This window comes from Podarcis gaigeae (genome assembly GCF_964106915.1).
Source record: "Podarcis gaigeae genome assembly, chromosome: 6".
Classification (NCBI taxonomy): domain Eukaryota; kingdom Metazoa; phylum Chordata; class Lepidosauria; order Squamata; family Lacertidae; genus Podarcis; species Podarcis gaigeae.
In genome coordinates, this window is record NC_139682.1 from 45,766,079 (window position 1) to 45,788,133 (window position 22,055).

General features: G+C 42.6%; 2 protein-coding genes and 1 long non-coding RNA gene across 3 annotated transcripts in view; 1 reads left to right on the top strand and 2 right to left on the bottom strand.

The window, feature by feature from the left end:
* ETV7 (ETS variant transcription factor 7) overlaps positions 1–22,055 on the bottom strand; it is a 741,840-nt gene that overhangs the window by 326,589 nt on the left and 393,196 nt on the right. The window lies entirely within an intron of this gene.
* Positions 1,279–8,682, top strand: LOC310847486. The gene is made up of 3 exons (XR_014565831.1): positions 1,279–1,389; positions 7,877–7,995; positions 8,593–8,682. It is a non-coding gene; the product is annotated as an uncharacterized lncRNA (long non-coding RNA).
* LOC310847485 (green-sensitive opsin) lies at positions 6,423–19,911 on the bottom strand. Its single transcript, XM_083745291.1, has 5 exons — positions 19,387–19,911; positions 13,590–13,758; positions 8,765–8,930; positions 7,398–7,637; positions 6,423–6,875 (listed from the first exon to the last, which is right to left on the bottom strand). The coding sequence occupies exons 1-5, from the start codon at positions 19,745–19,747 to the stop codon at positions 6,744–6,746; spliced, it is 1,068 nt and encodes a 355-aa protein (XP_083601417.1). The 5' UTR covers positions 19,748–19,911; the 3' UTR covers positions 6,423–6,743.

A 22,055-nucleotide genomic window follows, 5' to 3' on the forward strand; every position in this document is an offset into this window, starting at 1 on the left:
GATTTTTAAAAATGCATAAAATTAACACTGAAAAACCTTTGCAATAGCTGAACTTTGTAAACCTTTTGTGGCCTGGGCAGGCCTGGAACTAGTTCCCATGTCTTGTTCCTCTCTAAGGAATCAAGTTCAGCCTTCATGGCATTTAACCACAGCTCAGCATCCTCTGAGGTTAAACTTTGGACCTCTTGGAAGCTTGAAGGTTCCCAAACTTTCTCTGAGTTACTAACAACAGCTGTTTCTGCTATGACTATTTTAGCAAACTCTTCGGCATACCTTTTGGGTGGTTTACTATTTGTGGCCCTTTCAGATCTGCACACTATATTGCATGCTAGGTGCTTACGGCCTGCCCAACCAGGTCATCCTCTTATATACCTGCTAGGATCAACAAGGCATCTGACCCTCACCTGAATCTCGTAGCTCTCCTGTAGCTGCCTCTGATTAGTTATCATTTAACTCTTGGGGAAAATAATTAGCATCACACGTCATGTGCATTGAAGTTGTCAAACCAGTTAACCAACTAGAAGGATAACTGTTAATGCAGGCATCCAGTTACACTGCTGCAGATGCACCATGGTGTATCTTCTTTCAGCACTCCTCCCAGCAGTCATTCCTCCTCTGGTCACTGCTGTGACTGCCTGTCTCCAGGACCTGTGGTTGTCTGCAAAGGGTTCACACACAGCGGAGTTAATGTTGCCAGACTTTGTATCATGTAAGCAGACATCTTTGTAAAGCAGTGTTAGTCTGCCAATGGGACCTACCCATTCTATTTCTTATGCTAACTTGAGACATTATGGGGTTTAACTGGAAGTGAGCTTGGGATTTTTGAGAGTTGGGAAGGACTGGAGTTCTTCGCTTCCCCTCCCCCCACTTTCAGACATGTAGCTAGTGTGATATAAGGAACAAGTGAAAGGGAAGTACCGTGTCCTCTATGCTCTTTGGAGAAAGGAGGAGATAGAAATGTAAAATATAAGTAAGTAAGGACCTTCCCCTAATAATTACACCACAACAGAGTTCTCTTTTCAACTGGGATCTTACACTGTACTGTAGCATGCATAGCATAATAGTTAATTTAGCTCTATGAAGGAAGATTACAAGGAAGGGGGGAAGCAAAATAAAGCACACATTGTACGCGTGTGTCATAATATTGTAAATATGCTGGTGTAGCAATGAGACCAGAATTAGCTGTTGCTGAATGCTATGCAAAGCCAGCTTTCCTGGAAATGTAAAAGTACTGCATGATAAGCGAAAGAGGAGAGATCCATTTCGAAGCTGCAAGCGAAGACCCGTACCTACAACAAAAGCTGGGGAAATCAAGACAAGAGAACTCCTTATGCCACATGTCCTTGAAGCTTCTGGTGCTGCTGACGAACTATGGTTGAAGACTGAAGAGTGAGTTAGATGGGCATGAGGCTGGGTTTGTAAAACTCGTGCTGCAATTATGCTGCTGCATGATCTATTTTTAATATCCTCTTCTCACTGGGGGAAAAATGCAGTGGGACACTTAAAATCAAAGAGAAGAGCCAGTGAGGAATATACTGTGGTACCTCGGGTTACATACGCTTCAGGTTACATACGCTTCAGGTTACAGACTCCACTAACCCAGAAAAAGTACCTCGGGTTAAGAACTTTGCTTCAGGATGAGAACAGAAATCGTGCTCTGGCAGCGCGGCGGCAGTGGGAGGCCCCATTAGCTAAAGTGGTGTTTCAGGTTAAGAACAGTTTCAGGTTAAGAACGGACCTCCAGAACGAATTAAGTACTTCACCCAAGGTACCACTGTACCCCCAATACTATAGTTAGCTCTTAATGTAACTTCTTTGATTCCAGTAAAGATTATCTAGGGGGTGGGGAAAAAAGGATTGACCTTTAAGTGAATTAGAGTGCCCCCCAACTGTGTATGGATATCCATCTTCCTCCTCTTGAGATAATAAAGATGATGAGATCCTAGCACTGACACAACACAAAAGGCAACCTCATATGCACACTGAAGAAACTAGCAGATATTCAGATTACAAGTCCTTTTAAGATGGAGTAATTTAATTACTGCAGTTGTACCCACATTTTCCACTGAGATCAGGGTGGATACACTGGAGATAAGAGCCTGGCTCCATGGCTCCTCACCTTGCTCCCAGTTCTGGTCCATCCACTGCCATTTTCTTTCCAGTGCAATCCTCCAATATCTTATACATAACAGCACAGCCTCCTGCACAAATTGGCTGTTTCCTTTGGGAAAGGCAAACACTCCACATATCCAATGAACGCACTGTCCTTGCCGAAACTGTCCATTAGTGATTAAAGTTCCAAGCAAGCTCTGATTTGCCCATCACCTGGATGGTGAAACTGTGCGACCTCTTCCTCTGATGCAATCTGAGGGTGGTACAGGCCAAATCTATTCAAGTATTGTGATGGTGCCCCCTTCTTTCTGTCTCCAAAATACTTGTGACAGGCTAGTACTTTAATCCACAATTGCAATGACAGACTTAAAACCAATTTCCTCCAGTCTCTTCAACCCCCAGTAAGAAGGGTGTGTGTGTGTGCTCCTCTTTGAGAGACCATTTTTTTAGCTCGTTGCAGTAAAAGCGGCTCAAATAGGTGTTTTTTCTCAACCAAAAATCAAGCAACATATTTATAGTGCATGTTTATGTAGTATATTTGTTCACATCATACATACTCTGCAGAAGATCTGAAAACTCAAGCTTTGGAAATATATTCCTAGTATGGATTCATTCTGCTCATCCACAAAAGTGTCTTGCCCACCAGATGTTGTCCAGGGATTGAACAGCTGAAGGATTCAAATTGCAGAAACAAGGAGAAAGGACAATAGGACCTCACTCATCAGCCCAAGGAACCATTGGAACCAACTGCTTTTCAAGCAAGAACACCAGCAAGGAAAGATCAGTCTGTCCCAAACTGGATATAGATGCCCACTTGAAGCTTACATCTTCATTCTGGGCTTGGAGATACTTTTCCTTTACCGTGTGTGATCCCCCCCCCTTTTTTGTTGTAAGTCTGATGACAGGCCCCATCTTTAAACAGTCATGGCTTCCCCCCAAATAATCCCGAGAAGAGCAGTTTGTTAAGGCTGCTGAGAATTGTTAGGAGATTCCAGTTCTCCTCACAGAGCTACAATTCTCAGAGCACCCTGGAAAGATAGATTGGTTGTTAAACGACTCTGGAAATTGTAGCTCTGTAGGGCAAATAAGAGTTTCCTAACAACTCCCAGCATCCTTAACAAACTACAGTTTCTGGGATTATCTGTTTAGAATGTTATGGTCCTGCTTGAAATGTGTACAGCAGATGGGGCCTCTTTCTTTACTGACATGAGCTGCTTTGCAAGACAGTAATTGTCTAGAGAGGGGTATAAAAAACAAACTCAACACAATACAGGAAAAAAAATGTTATTTCTTGAGATGCATAGAAAAGAGGCAAACATTCTCCTCCTTTGTACTGCTGCTGTTTATTCTTTTCTCTCTCTTTTTCCAATCTCTACTTTCCAACTTTACAAAGTCATCACTGATATAAGTTATTTATAAAATATGTACAGAAAATTGCCACAGTAGTCATTCCGCCCTTTATAGTCCGTTCGGCTCATAAACCAAATGTCATAGCAAAAGACGCTTCCTCTGCCTTGGGGGTGGGAGAGAGGGATAAAGAGCTTGTTGTCAAACAAAGAAACCAGAAAGATTTCAAAGCCTTCAAGCAAATATTTACAGGTTTCAAGACAAAAAGCTATCTATGGTGCCATTTTGAGGATATAGAGGTTTGTGCAAGACTCAGAACTCTGTACAGTTCCATTTGTTATAATGATTTATCAGTGATATGTATATTGATTTCCATCATCCATACACTTACAGCAAGAATGCACAACTCAGATGACTTTGCATTCATTTTCTTGTACTTAGAAAGGAGTGAAAGAGACAGTTCTGGATTCATGGCTCCATGTTTTATCGATACAAATGGATGCCTTGAAAATAGCCCCTGAATCTTGTGTAACTTCAGAAACACACTGAATACCTTCCAGAAAGAGAAAAATTCAGTTCAATAAACCTTTGAGGCTTTCATAATTTGCATACAACGTGTGCCTTCAAGAGGATTCAGAATACAAAGAAGCTAGGCTTGTCATCTTTGGGTCCAGCTGGAATGGACTCTGGAACCTGCCCACCGCCACAAGGAAAATACAAATATGAAGTGTGTTTCTTCCTCCTAGAAACAATGTGTTTGTGCTTTCTAATAGGATTCAGTGAGTAACAAACAGCTTGAGTGAAGACGATGTCTTTAATCAGTCAATAAAGCAAGTTAAGCACGGATAGTGACAAAGGGCAAAGCTACCTGTCTTCTTGGTTTTTATGGCAATATTTTTACTTTGTTGTTGTTTTCTTTCCTTTTACCTTGGGGGGCCTCTGGGCTGGCTGGAAAGAGACGTGTAGGCCTCCAGCAACCCTGCCACCTTCCCTTCCTTTCCTTTCCCCATTTTTATAGTAAAATAATGTGAAGTTGCTGGAGGCCAGTACTTTGCTTTCCAGCCTCTCTTGTCTAAAACTCTGTGGGAGGGACCTGGCCGGATAAGCTTGGGTGATGCTACCATATCTGTGTGTTGTGTAATTTGTTGTAGGATGCTTGTTTTTGTTTTCTTTGGGGGTACCTTGTCTGCGTGTTGTGAGGGATTGGGTGTGTTTGTTTTGAGGCAGAGGTGTCTTGCCTGTTGTTGTTTTTTAGTGTGTATGTGTGTTACCTGTTTCGGGGTGTGGGGAATTTGTCTGTTTATTGGGGGGGCTGCCTGTTTTTTGTTTGTTTGGGCTAGATGCTTTGCCTTTTTTTAGTTTCTCACACAAATTATTATAACCAGGCTGGTTCCCAAAACAGCCATTTTGTCATGGTATCCATGACTTTATCGGATTGCCACATGTGCCTTTGGTCCCAGAAAGGTTGGGAGACCCTGAACTAAAGCAACTATCCAGGAACAAAGCGTTGTTCCATTGTGTTAAAAGCAACCACTGTGATAATTCACCCTTTTCCCTCCTTTCCTCCCTTCCAGCAGACTTTGGTGAAAATGTGGAAAGCTGAACCTACAGCTCAGGTGGTTGTTCCAGTCTTTGTCCTCAAAGCACACAGAAAGCAAATCATACCATTCCTTAGCTGTAACCACTGTTGAATGAAATGCAGAGATTGCTTCTTGATCTGATATCCTAGCCTTCCCTTGTGCTACATAGCTTAGTTCCATGGTGAAGTGGTAAAAAGTATGGATGGATAAGTCTGTTTCTGCTCCATGTTAGTAACACATGCATTCCTTCATAAATTCATTCATAAATCACATGTGATCCATTTCTGCATCAATTTGCATTTTTAAAAACCTGCACGAAAGTTCACATATAACCTTTTTTTTCACAAGACACACATTTCTGGATACATTTCAACCTTAAATAGGCATTTTTAAACACATTCTGGTATATATTTTTCTCTGGGTTTCTTTTTTAGTGAACAACTGCATCTCAAAATCTGGAGAAGTGTTAAAACCTAAGGATAACTGCATTCTGTAAGCAGAAGCGATTACAGTAAGCCCACAACTTACATGGGGGTTGCATTTGGGGGATAGCACCTAAAGTCAACATCGCATATAGTCAAAACACATTGGGCGCAATGGCAGGTAGAATGCCAAAGGCTTTTTTCCCAGTCACTGGTTTCCTTTCCAACCCTTATTTATTTATTTATTTAAAAATGCCAACTGTGCAAAGTTAAATGCACACAAGTTAAATGTACATAAGTTGTGGGCTTACTGCATTTGTTCATTTAAAAAAACTCAGTACCTAGAAATGAACCTGTGGTGGCCCCTTAAGTGATCTAGCAATCTTCCTATAAGAACAGTAGCCGGGAGCTGCTGATTCCTAATGTCAGTCTCAATATGGACATCTTCTCTGGCTTTGTTTCAAATGGAGGCAGTTGCACACAGCACTTAAAGCATTAAGCATTGCTAAGAAGGCAGAGCTGAGCTGCATGCCAAGCTTCACCATTTTGGCCAAATACCACACCCCTGCACTGTAATGCACATTTGTTTGACCAAGTTTGACCCCAGTGTGCCTTGACCTAACAAGTCAGTTCCCCACCACCATCAACAATCATCAGCATCCAATGACATGGAGAACATTTTATTTCCTTTTCTTTGTCTGTGCAAGTGAGCAGACAAGCTTTGTTTTGACTGTGTGTCAAGCAGGGAGGTGTGAGTCGACAGGGTCTTTGTACAAACTGCAGTTCTCATGTACAAACAACACAAATAAATGTGATGAGGAGCAGATCCATTTCCACAAATGTGTGCTGAATACATAGAATCATAGAATCGTAAAGTTGGAAGGGTCCATCTACAGAGTCATCTAGTGTGCCCCCCCTCCCTGCAATGCTGGAATATTTTGCCCAACGTGGAACCCAGGACCCTGAGTTTAGAATCTCATGCTGTACCGACTGAGCTATCCCATGTGTCATGGGCAGGTATTTGCCCAGAGGAATGCTTGCACAAATGGTTATAGGATGCACACAACTATTGCAGAAAGGGAATTATGTAGATTACAAGTAGATACCATCGAAAGGGTTATGCTAGACTGTGCACTCCTGTATGTGTATGGCATACAACATTTGTGCATAAAAGAAAAATTGGGTGAGAGGAACTCATAAACCAGAGCTCAGTTGAGTGAGCCCATTTCCATTTCCTGGTTCCAAAGTGTGGCAGGTCACCAAAGGTCAAACTGTCCATAGCCTATGCAGGTGACACTTGACTGGAGGAGATAGAGGATACCTCAGTTTTGCTTTGGGATACAGTTGATGAGACATCATCGTCCCCAAAGGGGTTCTTCCCACAGCAGATTGTGGTGATCATGCAATTACGGAACTGGAAAGAGAAAAAGAGAACAGAGATGCTCTGGAACAATTAATGTGTACCACATAGAGAAGCTCAGCTGCAAGGGAGATATTCTGGTAGAAAGCAGAGGGTCTCTGCATGCCTCGTTGGGCTGTCAACTCTAGGCATATTAACCGTCATCACAAATATGTGTTTTCAGAGTAGCAACTCAATGGCAGTATGACATTCCAAGTGACTCATGTAGCAGAATAAGATACACTATTGCATCCACTTGGACTTTGGACTTGGTTAGCAGGAATTGACATTAACTGATAGCCACTGAGATTTAATTGTTTTTATGTTCCCCCTTTGACAAAGACATTTATCAAGAGAGCTATATTAACATTCAGAACTGTAATGCCCAAAACCTGCAAATGAAGACTTCTAACACCACCTGGGGTTGAGGTTATTATTTAAGAGAGGAATATGCAATGTTTTAAGTGCAGAGAAGTTGGCAATGGAGTCTACTGGAGGGGAAGTCGGGTTCATTTCCCAATTTGGGGGGAATCTCACCTGTTTGTTCATGAGGACATAGATGATGGGATTGTAGAGGGACGAGCTCTTTGAGAAGAAGGCAGGCACTGACATGAGCGTAGCAGAAAAGTCTGCCCCTTTGTTGGTGAAGATCCAGAATGCCACCACAGCATAGGGGGTCCAGGCAAGCATAAACCCTAGCACCATCAAGATCACCATGCGGGTAACTTCTTTCTCTGCCTTCTGGGTGCTTGCAGACTCTTGCTGCTGAGCAGCTGCCTGGGGGTGCAAGAGAAGACAGTGACTCAAAAGGGCTCTCTCCAGCCAAGCAGCTATGGAGCTATTTCAACATCACCCTCAGAGTTGAGTTGCAGTTGCCTTGAACATCAGAAGAAGGCAGTAGACTGTTTTCCTCCAGTAGCCAAAACAGGACTGGCAACTGAAAGCTGTTCCATCATTTGTCCTTCCCTGCAGGGAAGTGGATGTTGGTGCTCATATCTTCTCTTTCCCCACTCCAGATTCCATTTCTCCAGGCAACCAGAAGAAGTCTATCTGCTGGTTTCTCCCTTTGGTTAAAGCAAGTGGAAGCTGTGGCTGTGAATTGGTCACAGTCCCCACTTCCTTTGGGTTGGGGGAGGTAAGTTCTCTGAGATATCTCCTATATTCTTCCAGTGGTCAAAACAAGTGGTGGGAAAATGAGTTTCAAACATTTCCTCATGTAAGAGGCTAATGTCTGAATTGGCCCTTCCATGAGACCAGAGGCCTAGAATAGTTGGGGCTCAGATCACATTCACACCACACTTTATGATATCACTTTAAACAGTCCTGGCTTCCCAAAGAATTTTGGGAGCTGTTGTCTGCTAAGGGTTCTGAGTGTTGTTTGAAGACCCCTATTCTCCTCACAAAACTACAATTCCCAGAATGGTTTAACAGTAAATCCTGTTTCACAGGGAATTCTGGGAACTGTAGCTCTGTGGGGAGAAATCAGGGTCTCCTAACAACTCTCCCATAATTCTCTGGGGGAAGCCATGGGTGTCTAAAGTGGTATGATATTGCTTTATATGTATGGTGTGAATGTGGCCTGAGAAGCAACAAAACAGACTAGGTGCACCTATAAAGTTGTCCCCAATTCGGAGACCCTTGTGGATATACAAATTCCACTATTACATATTACAAATGACTTGTGATCTTGCCTATTCAAAGTGTGTAGCCTTCCCATTTGTCTCCCTTATAGAGCCTCCATAAAACCTAGATGCATATATAACAGTGAAGTCACGCCCAGCTATCTCTATGACCGCCCATCAAGGTGGAATCAGCCTGCAGCATCCCTGAGACAGTCCAGTGTACACCTCATTGCTCTTGGCCTCTGCCTCCTCATACCTTGAGTATGGAGGGAGATACACTACCTCTCGGACTTTGCATATGAGCCGCCCATAGGAAAAGAAGATGACCACCACGGGGATAACGAAGTGGATGACAAACATATAGACAACGTAGGACTCGTTGTGGTAATCAGGGTTGAGGGTGTAGTAGTCTGGGCCACAGGAACACTGCATCCCCTCAGGTATATATCTGTGAACAACAACAAAAACAAGTCAGTAAAGATGTTTATCTTACACAAAGCCTTTGGATCAGTACAAGAGTCACTGGCTCAAGTAGAATTGTTGCCACCAAATTTCACCTATAAGTCAAATTGTCAGCTAAATTTGTAGGTTCTTTCTGAGGTGAAACTTCTGAGGGTTTCAAAGGAAGCACGAAGAATGTAGTTAAAACTAACAACTTTTCTCAGAGCAACTGCACACCTCCCTAAGTAGCCATTAACTAAATTTCAACATTAATGTGGAGGCGCTCACTTATCTGCAGCCTCTAAGAAGTTATGAGGGAAGCAAGAAAGCCTGCAATTTGTTTCAGGATGATTCCACTGATTCCCAGTTGATAGCATTAACTGAAGTCATTATAATTCCAGAATATCTTTCTGTGAAGTTTCTCTAGCAGTTTCCTGTCTTTGCACTCCCTTCTACATCTCCCTTCAACAGTTCAGAGATGCACCAGAGATTCTTGCAGCATTCCATAGTCACTTTCGACCTGGTCTCAGACATGTTCATCCACTATCCTTTAGTGTGAACTTTGAGTTCCACTTTCAGCACACAGTTCTTTCCAGGCACTTCCATCCAATCCAGATAAGTCCTGGGCTATATTCATCGTAGGCTAATCAGGGACCATAGTGTTTTTCTGGAAGATTGCTCACCTGGTGCCTCTCTCCGAGATCAGTTGTGTCTCCAGAATTTTTGGGCAGGAGATGATTTGACAAAGGAGGTACAGTAGTACCTCGGGTTAAGAACTCAATTCGTTCCAGAGGTCCGTCTTAACCTGAAACTGTTCTTAACCTGAGACACCACTTTAGCTAATGGGGCCTCCTGCTGCCACCGTGTGATTTCTGTTCTCATCCTGAGGTAAAGTTCTTAACCAGAGGTATTATTTCTGGTTAGCAGAGTCTGTAACCTGAAGCGTCTATAACCTGAAGTGTCTGTAACCTGAGGTACCACTGTACATCCAGTGATACATAACCACCTCCTGCTTACTCTAAAGCAAGAGTGGGCAACCTTTTTCTGTCAAAAACCACATTCCCTTGACGGTGATCTGTGGAGGTCCACATGCTATTGGTAGGTGAAACCAAAACCAGTAGCCGGCAGAGTCAGAACTGAAACAGGTTTAGGGAGCACAGAGGAAAAGAGAGGAGGGAAATTCCTCTTACGCAGGGGGATTTCATTAGCCATGCATATATGCTACACTGAATTTCACCAGTATAAGTTACATGTGTTTTATCTCTTTCTAGCTAGTGTTGATTTTAAACATCTTTGAATGTTTTTAAATGCCTGCTTTTAACTGTTTTTATCAAGAATTTTTATGTTTCATTTATAGGGTGGTACAATCAAGTGGTATACAAAAATTTGCTAAATAAATACATTGAATGAATGAAAAGTATAGAAAAAGAATAGAAAACAGGCAAATCTGATCTAGTCATCAACTGAAAGTCTTATGATTAATTAAAATGTCTAGGGAACACTGTCATATTCAAGCAATGACACCACATGCAGGGATCACCGGCTTTATTCTCTGGGGGACCCGGTGCCTCCTGCTCCCAGTCTCACAGGGACAATGCCATGCCATCATGTATATTCACTTGGAAGGAGGCAACAAATGAGTTGAACACATTCCCAATGCGCTCCAAGCCGGCATGTTGCAGTTGGATGTATAACATCAGTTTGTTGTGACGCTCGCTGCCTCCCACGGGGAACTATCGATTTAGTCTAATCTCTGCGCAGCTGAGTGCGTGTGGTTGAACTTGTCAGACACCTGATCGCGTTGTGGCAAGCAGATGAGGAAGGGAACAGAGATTATGTGGGTCCTTGAGGGCACTGCTAACTCTAAGGAGTCTGTAATTTGCAGCTGCCAAAGGAAGTGGAGCAGGGGAGTATCGAAGTGCCCATTTGCCATGTCCTTATACCTAAGTAGCACACAGCTAAGTTGTAAATAGAATTATAAACAATGCTTTGGAAGCAGAGCTGTGGAAGCCTAGTCTTAAGTGTTCACTTGAGCTGCATGTAACATAGTGTGTAATAATAAGAGAGCATGCTAGAGCATTACTGCTTGATAAGGCACTAATATATTAAAAACTGATACTTTCCACTTGTACATATGGGAGAGATCTGTTGACCTGAACACCATTAACACTCCATGAAAATTACTAAAATTCACCAGTATGTCCAGGACTGAAGTTAAGATTTACCACCAATGGGGGGACAAAGGGGCAGTTCCGCCAGGTGAAAAATTCTTAGAGGCACAAAATTTCAACACCCACTGTTGCCTCAATACAGCTACGTGCTTCCATCACTGGGGTCCATTGAAAATGGTTTCTCCATGGGAACCAAGAAGTGACCTCTCCAGACAACTGGACAACTTCTCTTTTCTTATCTCCTGGGTGGGCAATCTCCTGGGTGGTGCAGATGCCATTAGGCAGATGAACACATGCATATTCTGCCAGGTCCCATCCCCCCCCACATGGCCCTGGGTACTGGCAAACCACACTAGGCCACTGCAACCAATGGTGAGGTTTTTCGGTAATGGCTACTGATTTTGTGTTTCCATATACTAAGGACCAGAAACGGTCAGATGTAGAAGAAAACTGTTCAGCTTAGATTGGGGGGGGGGGGCACACAAACTATTGCCTTTTTTTCAAAAAGGGCTTGAATTTGTGTTTCTCGAACAGCAGGCCTCCAATGCCCCATGGCAAACTGCTTTTGAAATGGAGATGAAATCCCAAAGGTGTTTGTGATGCAGAATAAAGGCTGCTGTTCAAAGAAAAAAAAGTCAAGCATCTTGCTGGGCACCCCATGGGCTCTGTGGATCTTGGCCATTTTGTGTGAAGAAAAAGATTAGGTGTGTGAGTCACTGCTTTTACTTTGCTGGTGCAAATCTTGGATTTGGGAAGCTAAATGGAAGCTGTGGGGAATATTTCTGTGTTGGAAGGCTGGAAATGGAGATACTGAATAGACAGCCTTCTATGGTAGAGAAATCCCTTGTCTTTCCATTGAACTGTAAGCAAATACTAAGGCAATTCGCGATGCCCAGCATGGTGGCCCAATTCAGATTATCACCCAGCTCCTTCCCATTATTGCTGTTCAGAAGTAAATGGCAATTGATTAAGCACCACATCTGAAAAGCATGACCTCAGCTTCCCTTACTTGCATGAGGAAACCCACAGACTCTGAGAATGACACAAATGCATACGGATCTACTGAATGGTTCAAGGCTGTTAAAATGGGATTCACCATCTTTTCGTTAAAGCTAAGGTTAATTTGTAGAAGCTGCTGGAGTAGAAATAGATGGTGTCTGTGTGCACGTGTGCTTAAAAGAGATGCTGTGTGTGTGCCCGGGCACATGTGCAAGCATGCATGCACAAATGTGCCTCGGGCACTCCAGAAGAGAAAGCAGCTGTTAAATGGAGCACAGCAGGTGGGACATGGCATTAGACAATTGCATTACAAGCAGCCAGCACTTCCACTAAACTCTCAGCTTAGTACAGAGAATCTCTCCTCTCCTGGGCACTTCACCCCCTTCACTTAAGGGCTTGGGCTTCTCAGACTAAATAGGGGAAAGTTTAGAAGACTCCGGGTGACTTGTGAAGACCTCATATAACCAATTTTACAGCACGCCAAACTGACTTTGCCCTTATCCACTCAACTCACCCACATTCTCACTGCATGAGTGGGTGGGCCTGAAATTAGAGAATTAATGGTTCTACTGAGAATGATGCCTCAAACTGAGATGCCTCAGTTGCCTGTCATGAATGAGACACCATGGAGATATTTAATAATAATAATGATTTTACTATTTATCCCCCACCCATCTGAATGGGTTGCCCCAGACACTCTGGGCGGCTTCCAACGCATATAAAAACATAATAAAAGTCAAACATTAAAAACTTCCTGATACAGGGCTGCCTTCAGATATCTTCTAAAAGTTGTGTAGTTCTTTATCTCCTTGACATCTGATGGGAGGGCATTCCATAGGGAGGGAAATATTTGGAAGTTGATGTCAGAAATTGATAGAATAATCATACAACAGGTCCCCAGATTAATCTGGAACAGGGTGATTTCATCTCTATGATGAACTTTTGCCAGAATGCATGGAAATGCATTCAAATTTACTCGTTCTTACGTGAATATAAGGAAATTGCACATACAGGCTTGTATGTGCAGGCATTCCCAAAATTTCTGTTCAATTCTCCTTCCATATCTGATATTATACAGTGATACCTCAGGTTAAGTACTTAATTCATTCCAGAGGTCCGTACTTAACCTGAAACTGTTCTTATCCTGAAGCACCACTTTAGCTAATGGGGCCTCCAGCTGCTGCCGCGCCGCCGGAGCACTATTTCTGTTCTCATCCTGAAGCAAAGTTCTTAACCTGAGGTACTATTTCTGGGTTAGCGGAGTCTGTAACCTGAAGCGTATGTAACCTGAGGTACCACTGTACAGTACTCCAAGTGCCAGTCTTGGTACGTAAATGGGATTGATGCCTACGAAAAGAGATCAAGTCTATAGCTGTTCCCATAATTACTTCTTAGCTAGTCAGTTCCTAACTACCGGTAATTGGATTTCAGTATTTAGTCAGTGCAACATAGTACCCCAGTGTTGTATATAATGCAAAACTATCATTTTTACTTACCTGGACCAACCAAAAAGGGGTGGACATGCACAGGATAGGGACATAACCCAAGTAAAAGCAATGCCCATCAAGGCATGGGAGGAAGAGAAGCGGAAATTTCCCATTGGTTTACAGACCACGATATAACGCTCTATGGCAAGAACAACCAGTGACCAGAGAGCAACCTGACCTGCAAGTAATAAGGGGAAGAGAAAAACAAAAAGCAATGAAATGCAATTAATGTATATAGGTTGGTTGGGTGCCCTTTGTGAGGGTTTGCCTAATTCAGGTCTTTTTAAGATAGCACAAAAGCATGATGTGCTGGTTTCAGTCAAGGATGGGGTTTCAGGAGCCTTGTGGTTTACATTACATCATCTGAGTCCACATTTAATGGAAGATGGTCTGCAAGACCTGTGGTGCACGGCATGGCGATGCAAAAGCTCCTGACAAAATGCCAACAGTGGTATAAGTATTATCATCCTTTGATTGTGTACATGAGCATATGGGCCTATTAATCTCTTTATCAAATGTAATCAAAACTCAGGGGATTATCTGAGCCAAGGCTGTGCCTTAAGCCTATTAATGCCCCCAGCATGTGATTATCCAGGGATAAGTATGCAGGGTTTCGTGTTGGAAAGGCAGCTGCCGCTTTTATATCTAGACTGTTCTTTTCACTCTCCATTTGAAATATAACATGATTTCCTCCCCCGCCCAAGATAGTATCTCACTTACAGTGTTGTTTTCCTGTGGGCCTAGGACACGTTTTTGTCTTAAGTGTAAAGTGTAAAGTGATGCTTCACAATTTCCTGTTGCATCATAAACATGCATGTGCCTTGTTTTGTAATTATTTGAATATACGCACATCCTTTTCATATAATCCTATTGGGACCTTATAATCACCATTTGGATTATTCTCTTGATGTAGGGAGTGCTTGTCAATGCTCATTTATAAACAACTCATTTATTTCAAAGCAAGAGAAAATGTGAGGGCGGGTGCACATCAGGAAATTCTGGGGCAAGTTTGATGCATTCAACAGAAGTGTAGAATTTGGTCAAAAATTGTCGCTTAACTGCAGCACTAAAATGGGAGCTTTCTCATTTCTTACTAAGGATTGAGTCTGCTCCAGCTCCTTGGCTCCAGTTCTTTTTATTTTGGTTTATCCTTCCTTGTGTGATGGGATGTCCCACATTACCGACCAACAAACAAGGCACACCACAACCATTGCCAACTGATAGTGAAGATTTCGCTAGGGTTCTAGCCAACTAAATTACATGAAAAGGTTGCTCGTTCAGTGGGTGAATAAAGACAACATGCACTGATTCTACTTTGAAAAGCATTGGGGGAGGCGGGGGGCCCTCAAATCTCAGTTACATTTCTGGGACTTGTGAATCTGCTCCAGATTCCAGTTTGGCTACTACAGCACATAGCCAGAAGCGCACCAAATGCTGACATGTTGTGAAAGGGAATTACTTTTGCCTTGGAATCCTGCAATACTGAAAGAGAAAACCCGTCTGTGTAGCCAGTAGCAGCCTTGCAATCACCCCTGTTCACTACATGGACAAGGGAGGAGGGCTATTATCAGATGTGCTAAACGCAGCTCCTAAAGAAACACATGGAACCCTTTGAAGTTCCACATTTATTATTGCAGATATTTTTTTACCCAGCTCAAGCTAGAAACAAGTGACTTTTCTTTTCTTGATGCTCTTAATGTCACTTCTTTAGTCTCAGAGCTCCTACTGGGTGTCTCTTTGAGCCCATTCTTCATCACAAAAATACTGATAGAAGCCCCAGGCTATATTATCTTATTTCCCTTTTTCTGTTGTTTTTTGGGGATGGTTTGTGCAGGGCATTGAAGATGACTTCTAACTGCTTCGTTATTCTCACAGCACAACTAAAGATGCCAATAAACTTTGCCAAACTTGGGCCCAAAAAAGGACTTCAGTAGCACAAAGAAGAGGTGAATCTTCTCTGGCTTGGATTAAACTATTAGCTGAGAGGACTTCCTGGCTTAACCCTGCTTAGAAGGGCTGCATCCTGGAAAATTGCTGGTGTGACATAAACATCTATCCCCTTCAAGGAACCCTCTTGTCCCATGGATCTCCTAAAGAGAGAGGGCTTTTATCCCCAAAGCAGCAGTTTTTCCAGGTGCAGTCTTTGAAAGCAGCCGATATGCAAATAGATGGAAACCCTTATCTCCATATGTTTGCACAGAAACTACTTTCAAAGATTGCAGCTGTGGGGGAAATAGCAAATTCAGATTGGATCTGAAATTAGGTGATCTGTTTCCTGATTACAGAGAGAATCATTTAGGTTATTTCCAAACCAAATCAGCACAAACCAGATGGAGTTCTACCATCTTTAGACACAATTAGGTTTGACCCACCAGGAGATCCAAGATTGGGATCTCCCACAGATTTTTTAAAGAACTAATAGCAGCTGGAGGATGGTGATCTGGTATATTTTTGCCTCCATGCAGATTCCCCAATGAAATTGCTCCCTTCCCCCAAGCTATTTTTCCTGTGGTGGAAATCACACGTTTTTCAAATGTTATTTTTATCAGCGTCTGGGAATGTTTCTGTATAAAGAACATGGAATAAACATTTTGAATACAAATAAATAAGAAAGATGTGGGGTAGTATGTTTTTTCTCTCAGAGAGCAAATAGCATGTTGGATAGAGGGTGCTGATTTTTAGTTCAGAAAAACCACATTGAATTGGGTTGCAAGCCTCAATGCCAGTATTGCGGTCCCAATCTGAAGGTTCCTACTTAGGCAGGTATTCACTTTTTTCAAAGGTTTGCATGAAGCCTTGATCATGGCTCTCTCATGTCATGTTTAGTTGTGTCCACAGGAATTGCTCCATGGCCTCACCCCATCTTGGAATGTGAGCTCACCTGAGAGCACTTGGGCTTCCCTTTGACTCCAGGAAGCAGGAAGATGCTACTGGCAGGTTGTTCAAGGGCTCCCAACTGGAGCACCTTGGCTGTGCCTTGAACCCATTTGCTCATTCTTCTCTTGCTCTTGCCATGCTTTTCCTTGACTCTCTCTGTATCTTGCCACATCTCTTCCCTGCCTGTTTACTGTTAGCTTCCATCTGTACCTATGTCCTGGCTTTCCCCCTGAAACTCAACCCCTCTGGAACACACAATACATGCTCCTCCCTGGCACAGTACCAATTTTTCTCCAAATGTCAACTGCCTTATCTCATTCCCAAACCATGATCATGGTTTGGACTGTTTATTTTAAAAAGGCTGGCCTATATAGCTTATCTTAGGGTATGTCCATGTTAGTTATTTTGTATCGGCTGGTTGTGCTCCAGCTTTGCAGTAATATAGATTAAGCACAGATTTCACTTCTTTGCACTGAAATCAGTGAAATTTACAAGTTCCTACTTGTAACTAGATTTTTTTGTCTATGTAGAAAACAATTGAAACCTTCTGTTTTCAAGCCAAAACTTAGAGAGAATTGTGTGTTCAAGTGTTAGCCTTAATATTCTGAAAAAGCAACATATGATTAGCAGGCTGGTGTTTTCCTCTCAGGACCACAGCAAGAAGTGAAGTACATGGCACAGCCCAGCTTGGTCCTGCAATTGCCCTTTTAAGTGATATAGAGGGAACCCAATGCCAGGAAAAGCCCCCCAGACCATGTAGATTTTAAGGACCGTGTTCTACATGATTGCCTCCAATTCCCATAAGGAGCATCATGCAGATGTGCGCCGAGCGTTTTCTTTGGCAGTGCAGAGAATAATGCGGCACCAGCTGTGTCCTTTCAGAGCCTCTTTTGGAGATGTGTCCAGTGGAATAAGAAGTGACATTTTTCATCTATTTGAGCATTAGGCAAAATGTGAGAAATTTGCAGGACATGAGATACTTCTCAAGAAGAGGAAATAACAACACTGACTTGATTCATAATCTAGTTAGGGGATAGGTTTTCATTTATCAATGGTAAATTTGCCTTCAGTTGAATACCTCCCCATTGCCTACCTGCATCTCCAAACATAAAGAATTGTATATATTTTATGGCATGCACATTGAAAATAAATGTGTGTTTTTATTTTTTGCACGCACACAGGCTTGACATAATAATAAAGATCGTAGAGATTTCCTCACCCTTATGGGGTTGGCATACATCCAGAATTTCCCAGACATACCGGGAATACTGCAGTGTCCAGGCAAAAATTGATAAAATGTCTGGTGAGATCGGGATGTACGGCAACCCATGTCGTCAGTGTTGTTTTTGCCGATTTTCCTTTTTCAACAACTTTTGTGTCTGTATTTTTACTTTTTGAAATATGGCAACCCTAGTATATGTTAACTATATTAAAACTTGGTTTGGTTTAGCCCTGGAGTGATGTCAGTGTGATTGAACTAGGCATGGGCTTTGTTCCATGTGCCCAAGTAGGAGCTGTTTTATCCCTGAAATATTCATTCCAGAGAGTAAGGGCCAAAGATTCAGCATTGCTTAGTTTGTGTTCTCTCCAGATGGCAGAGAAACAACAGAGCACATAGACTCCATCGGGAAATGGTTTCCATAGGGTAATAATGTTCTCTTGCAACTTGCAATGCAGAGAAGCAGTTCTTAAATGAACTCCAATACATTTGCCAGAAGAGATACCCAATTCAGTCTTATGCTGTTGGACGCCTATGGGCTGGAGTCTCCTGTCAGCATATGGCAACATCTCCTACTGGAAGTTTAGTGCACTGGAATTTATTTGTTGGACCGCTTCTCTTTCCATGTGAAACAGTAATCTCCTGTCAGTAGGAATGCTTAAGTAAAACGTTCCTTGCAAACAGAAAGGATCTAGGGGGCACAACATTTTCTATTCATTCACTGGAACTGTGCCTTCCTTACTACAGGTGGAATTTCATATTTCCCTGAGGATGTTACACTGATATACACAAACCAGCCTCTACCAGAAATCCATCGTTTGAGACTGTAGGAAAAATCATGTGTTGATTACCGTACACAATGACTGCACACAGATATGTGTCGCAGTGTGTACAATGCTTTTTAGGCAGGAATTTTGTCAAATGAGCAACCACAAGTCTTTGAACCAGTAGATACGATGAATAATGATTTTTTTTTTTTAAAAAAAGGAATTATAGTTGAAGCAAATGAAGGGGGATTCATATCTTCATGAAGTTGGCCACTAGTTCAAGTAAAAAAATATATATAAATGGGTCAGGATGGACAAAACTGTCCATTTTGGTTGCCTAAGTTTCTCAATCTTAAAATGAGTTTGGTACATTTTTGGAGCAATACACTTTTCTTTTAAAAATCTTCATGAAAATTCACAAAGAACTTCTTCTAATAAACACATTTTTGTATGTATTTGACTAATGTACACATTTTTGCAAGCAATTTCCCCAATATAATTATTTTCACCAATATATGCATTTTATAGGCATTTCTCCCTAACGTACACATTTTTGTACATTTTGGTTGGTTGGAGAACTGCACTGCAAAATTCAGAGATGCACAAATTTCTAAGGATAGCTGTGTTTTGGTTCACATGTGCAAGATGTCTGATGATAAGTGAACCCAACATAGGCAGCAGAAGCTGAGCCAGCCATGCCGCTTCTCCCCACCGCTTGGCTAGTCATGTGCCACTGCTTCCTTGCAATGCTTCCATAGCTCATTGCTAGAGCATCTGCAAAAGATCCTAGGTTCAATCCCTGACATCTCCCAGTATGGCAGGGAATTTTGAGTCTGAACCCCCAGAGAACCACTGACAGACAATGAAGACAATACTGAGTTAAGAGGACCACTCCTTTAACTCAGTACAAAGTAGTGCTCACTACTTCCCTCGTGGATCTTACCTCCCAGTGTTGCAAAGAAGCCCTCAATGGCACAGCCGATGGGACCAAATATGAAGTAGCCATTCCAGGCTGTGTAGAAGGTGACCGTGAAGCCAAAGCAGGCCATGAAGAGGTCTGCTACCGCCAGGTTAACCAGGATATAGTTGAGCGGCTGTCGTAGCTTCTTATGTTTGAAGGTCACAAGGAGGGTGAGGAGGTTGATGGGCAGCCCAGTGGAGATGAGGAAGAAGATGTAGCAGCACACCATTTTGTACTTCCAGGGCTCCGCTAGGTAATACTGGGGATATTCAAAGGGGCTCCGCACCAGCCCTGTCTTGTTGGAAAGAGGCACATAAAAATTGATACCTTCTGTTCCATTCATGATTCACTTATTTAATCAACTGCTTCTTTTGGTTTTGCGGTTGTCTTTTTTGTTTCGTTTTTAAGTCAAAGCAATTTGGGGTTCCCGCCCCCCAACTTTGATTATTTTTCTACGAACTCTAAAAAAAATAGCAAATCCCCTAAGGGAATGCAGGGCTGGTGCGTCTGCCGTCATCTATGTCCCGGGGCTGGCGCAGCCAGGATCCAAAGGGGGTTTTTATACCCTCTGCCCAGTCCTGCTGGAGGGAGAGGAAGGAGCAGGGAGGGGAGAGGAGGATTAGGGTCTAGGCTAACTTTATATGACAAGGGCAATGGGATTGAGAGGGGCTGATGCTTTAAGCACCCTCTAAGCAGCTAGTTGGCCCCAAAACCTGCCCTAAGGCGTATTAGTTTCTACTAAGTGTTTAATATTATTTAAAGGGTTTGTTTTATTTAGAGATGAGGGGGGCAGCTAGACTGGTAGGTAGTTGTCATACATAGAAGAATGTTATATTTGTACCAAAATACAGAAAAGAAAAGAAAAATACACCCGTATGAAAGGATATACAATTCCTTCCTTATGAAAATCAAACTGGTTGCAAACTTGCAAATCGAGAGAGAGAGAGAACTCTAGAGATAGTCAACAAGGTGCCTTCAGGTGTTAATGGACTATCACTTTCATCATTCCCTCAACTTTAACAGCTGAGGAACACAGAAGAGAACTTCTAATGTGGACCTCAAAGTTTAGGCAAGTTCATAACAAGACAGTGTTCTTAGAGTATCTTGAGCTGGGGGTATTACCATATGCTATCTAGAAACAAAACAGGTTCAAATAATGGCATCGCCTGAGAGAGAACCTTCTTGTTGGTGGTCCCCAGGCTGTGGAATGGCTTCTTCCCCGAGGTGTGTCTTGTACCACCAATATATACTTTTTGATGATGGGTCACAATGCACTTCTTTACCCAGGTCTTTGGTTGAGTGTATGTCTTCCCACATTTCTGTACACTGCTATGCACCTCTGCTCTGTGTTGCTGTTTTGTTCTTCTGATATTGGCCGCTTTGTGGTTTTATTTTATGGTTTTTATTGTTCCTTGGACTAACTTCAATTGGGATATTTTTGTAACCCACCCTGGTGCCATTTGGTGGAGGGAAAGCTAGAAGTATAAATAAATAAATTTAATAACACGGAGGGTGTGGTGGGAAGTGCTGAGGCTGCCAAATGGTTTTGAAACCCTCATTTGGGGCAAACATGGTAATTATTCTGTATCTTCAAAGGAATATATCTCTGGTAGAAAATCAGAAACCAGAATATGTTGGTACACCAACCTTTTCTCACATACACTATGCTGCTGCTGCTGCTGCTGCTGCTGCTGCTGCTGCTGCTGCTGCTGCTGCTGCTGCTGTTTGGTTACATGTATCTCCCAACTTTCCTCCAATGAGTTCTGGGTGTCATACATGGTTCTTTGCATTCTGTCCTCCTAATGACACTGTGGTGTGGGTTAGTCTGAGAGTGAGAATGGCCTAAGGTCACCCAGTGAGTTTCACAGTCAAATGGGGATTTGAGCCTGGATCTACCAGTCCAACACCCTATCCACCCTAGCTCTCCAGTTTTTGACTTTGTTTGTGCCAATACTTTGTGTTTATTTGATCGGGGGGGGGGTGTTCTTCACCTCTGTAGATGAGCTTTCCTCATGACCTACTTCAGCACTTCGCAAAGTGTAGCTGGCAAGGGTCATCTATTTTCTTATTGGGGATCTTCTTTGCACTTTGTAATCTTACGCTTTGCCACTTAGTGTAATACCTTAGCCTAATTTAGCAGAAGTTGAATCTTAGATGGAAGACTATGGAAAGTATGTCAGAGATGGGCCGTGCTACAGATGCTTGAAGCACAAGGACAGGCCATCTGCCATGCTGTAGCTCTTCAAAGGTGCGAAACTTCATTACATAGAATCTGACATTTCTGGTACTATATTAATCATTCGGTTTCACACTGTCCTCACCGGGATTGCACTGTTAAAAAAAAAAAGATAGCACTAGAATGTTAAGATTTCCTTTCCTTGGTCGAGTTCATTAATTTTTTCCTTTTCTTTTCTGTGAGCTCTGGGGTACCCAACCAAGCAGCCTATGGAGCTCTTCCAGAAAAGACCCTAAGCACCAATCCCTGGAATCAGAAAACAGAAGCCCTACTCCAATCTCTCACACATGATGGCATTCTGGGGCACCCTTCACTGATTTACAGGTAGTATTTTTCCCCAATGCAGTCTCAGTCATACACTCTGAATGAAAGTAACAAGGAAGTTTGCTTTATGTCCCAACATAGAGGCAGGGCT

Bases quoted from the DNA above. Each gene is read 5' to 3' on its own strand.
- LOC310847485 (XM_083745291.1), bottom strand. From the start codon at position 19,747: ATGAATGGAACAGAAGGTATCAATTTTTATGTGCCTCTTTCCAACAAG. The intron at 8,931-13,589 runs GTAAGTAAAAAT...TGTTGTTCACAG, and splicing joins CCCCTTTTTGGTTGGTCCAG to ATATATACCTGAGGGGATGC. The intron at 6,876-7,397 runs GTGAGATTCCCC...TTCTCTTTCCAG, and splicing joins ATGTCCTCATGAACAAACAG to TTCCGTAATTGCATGATCAC.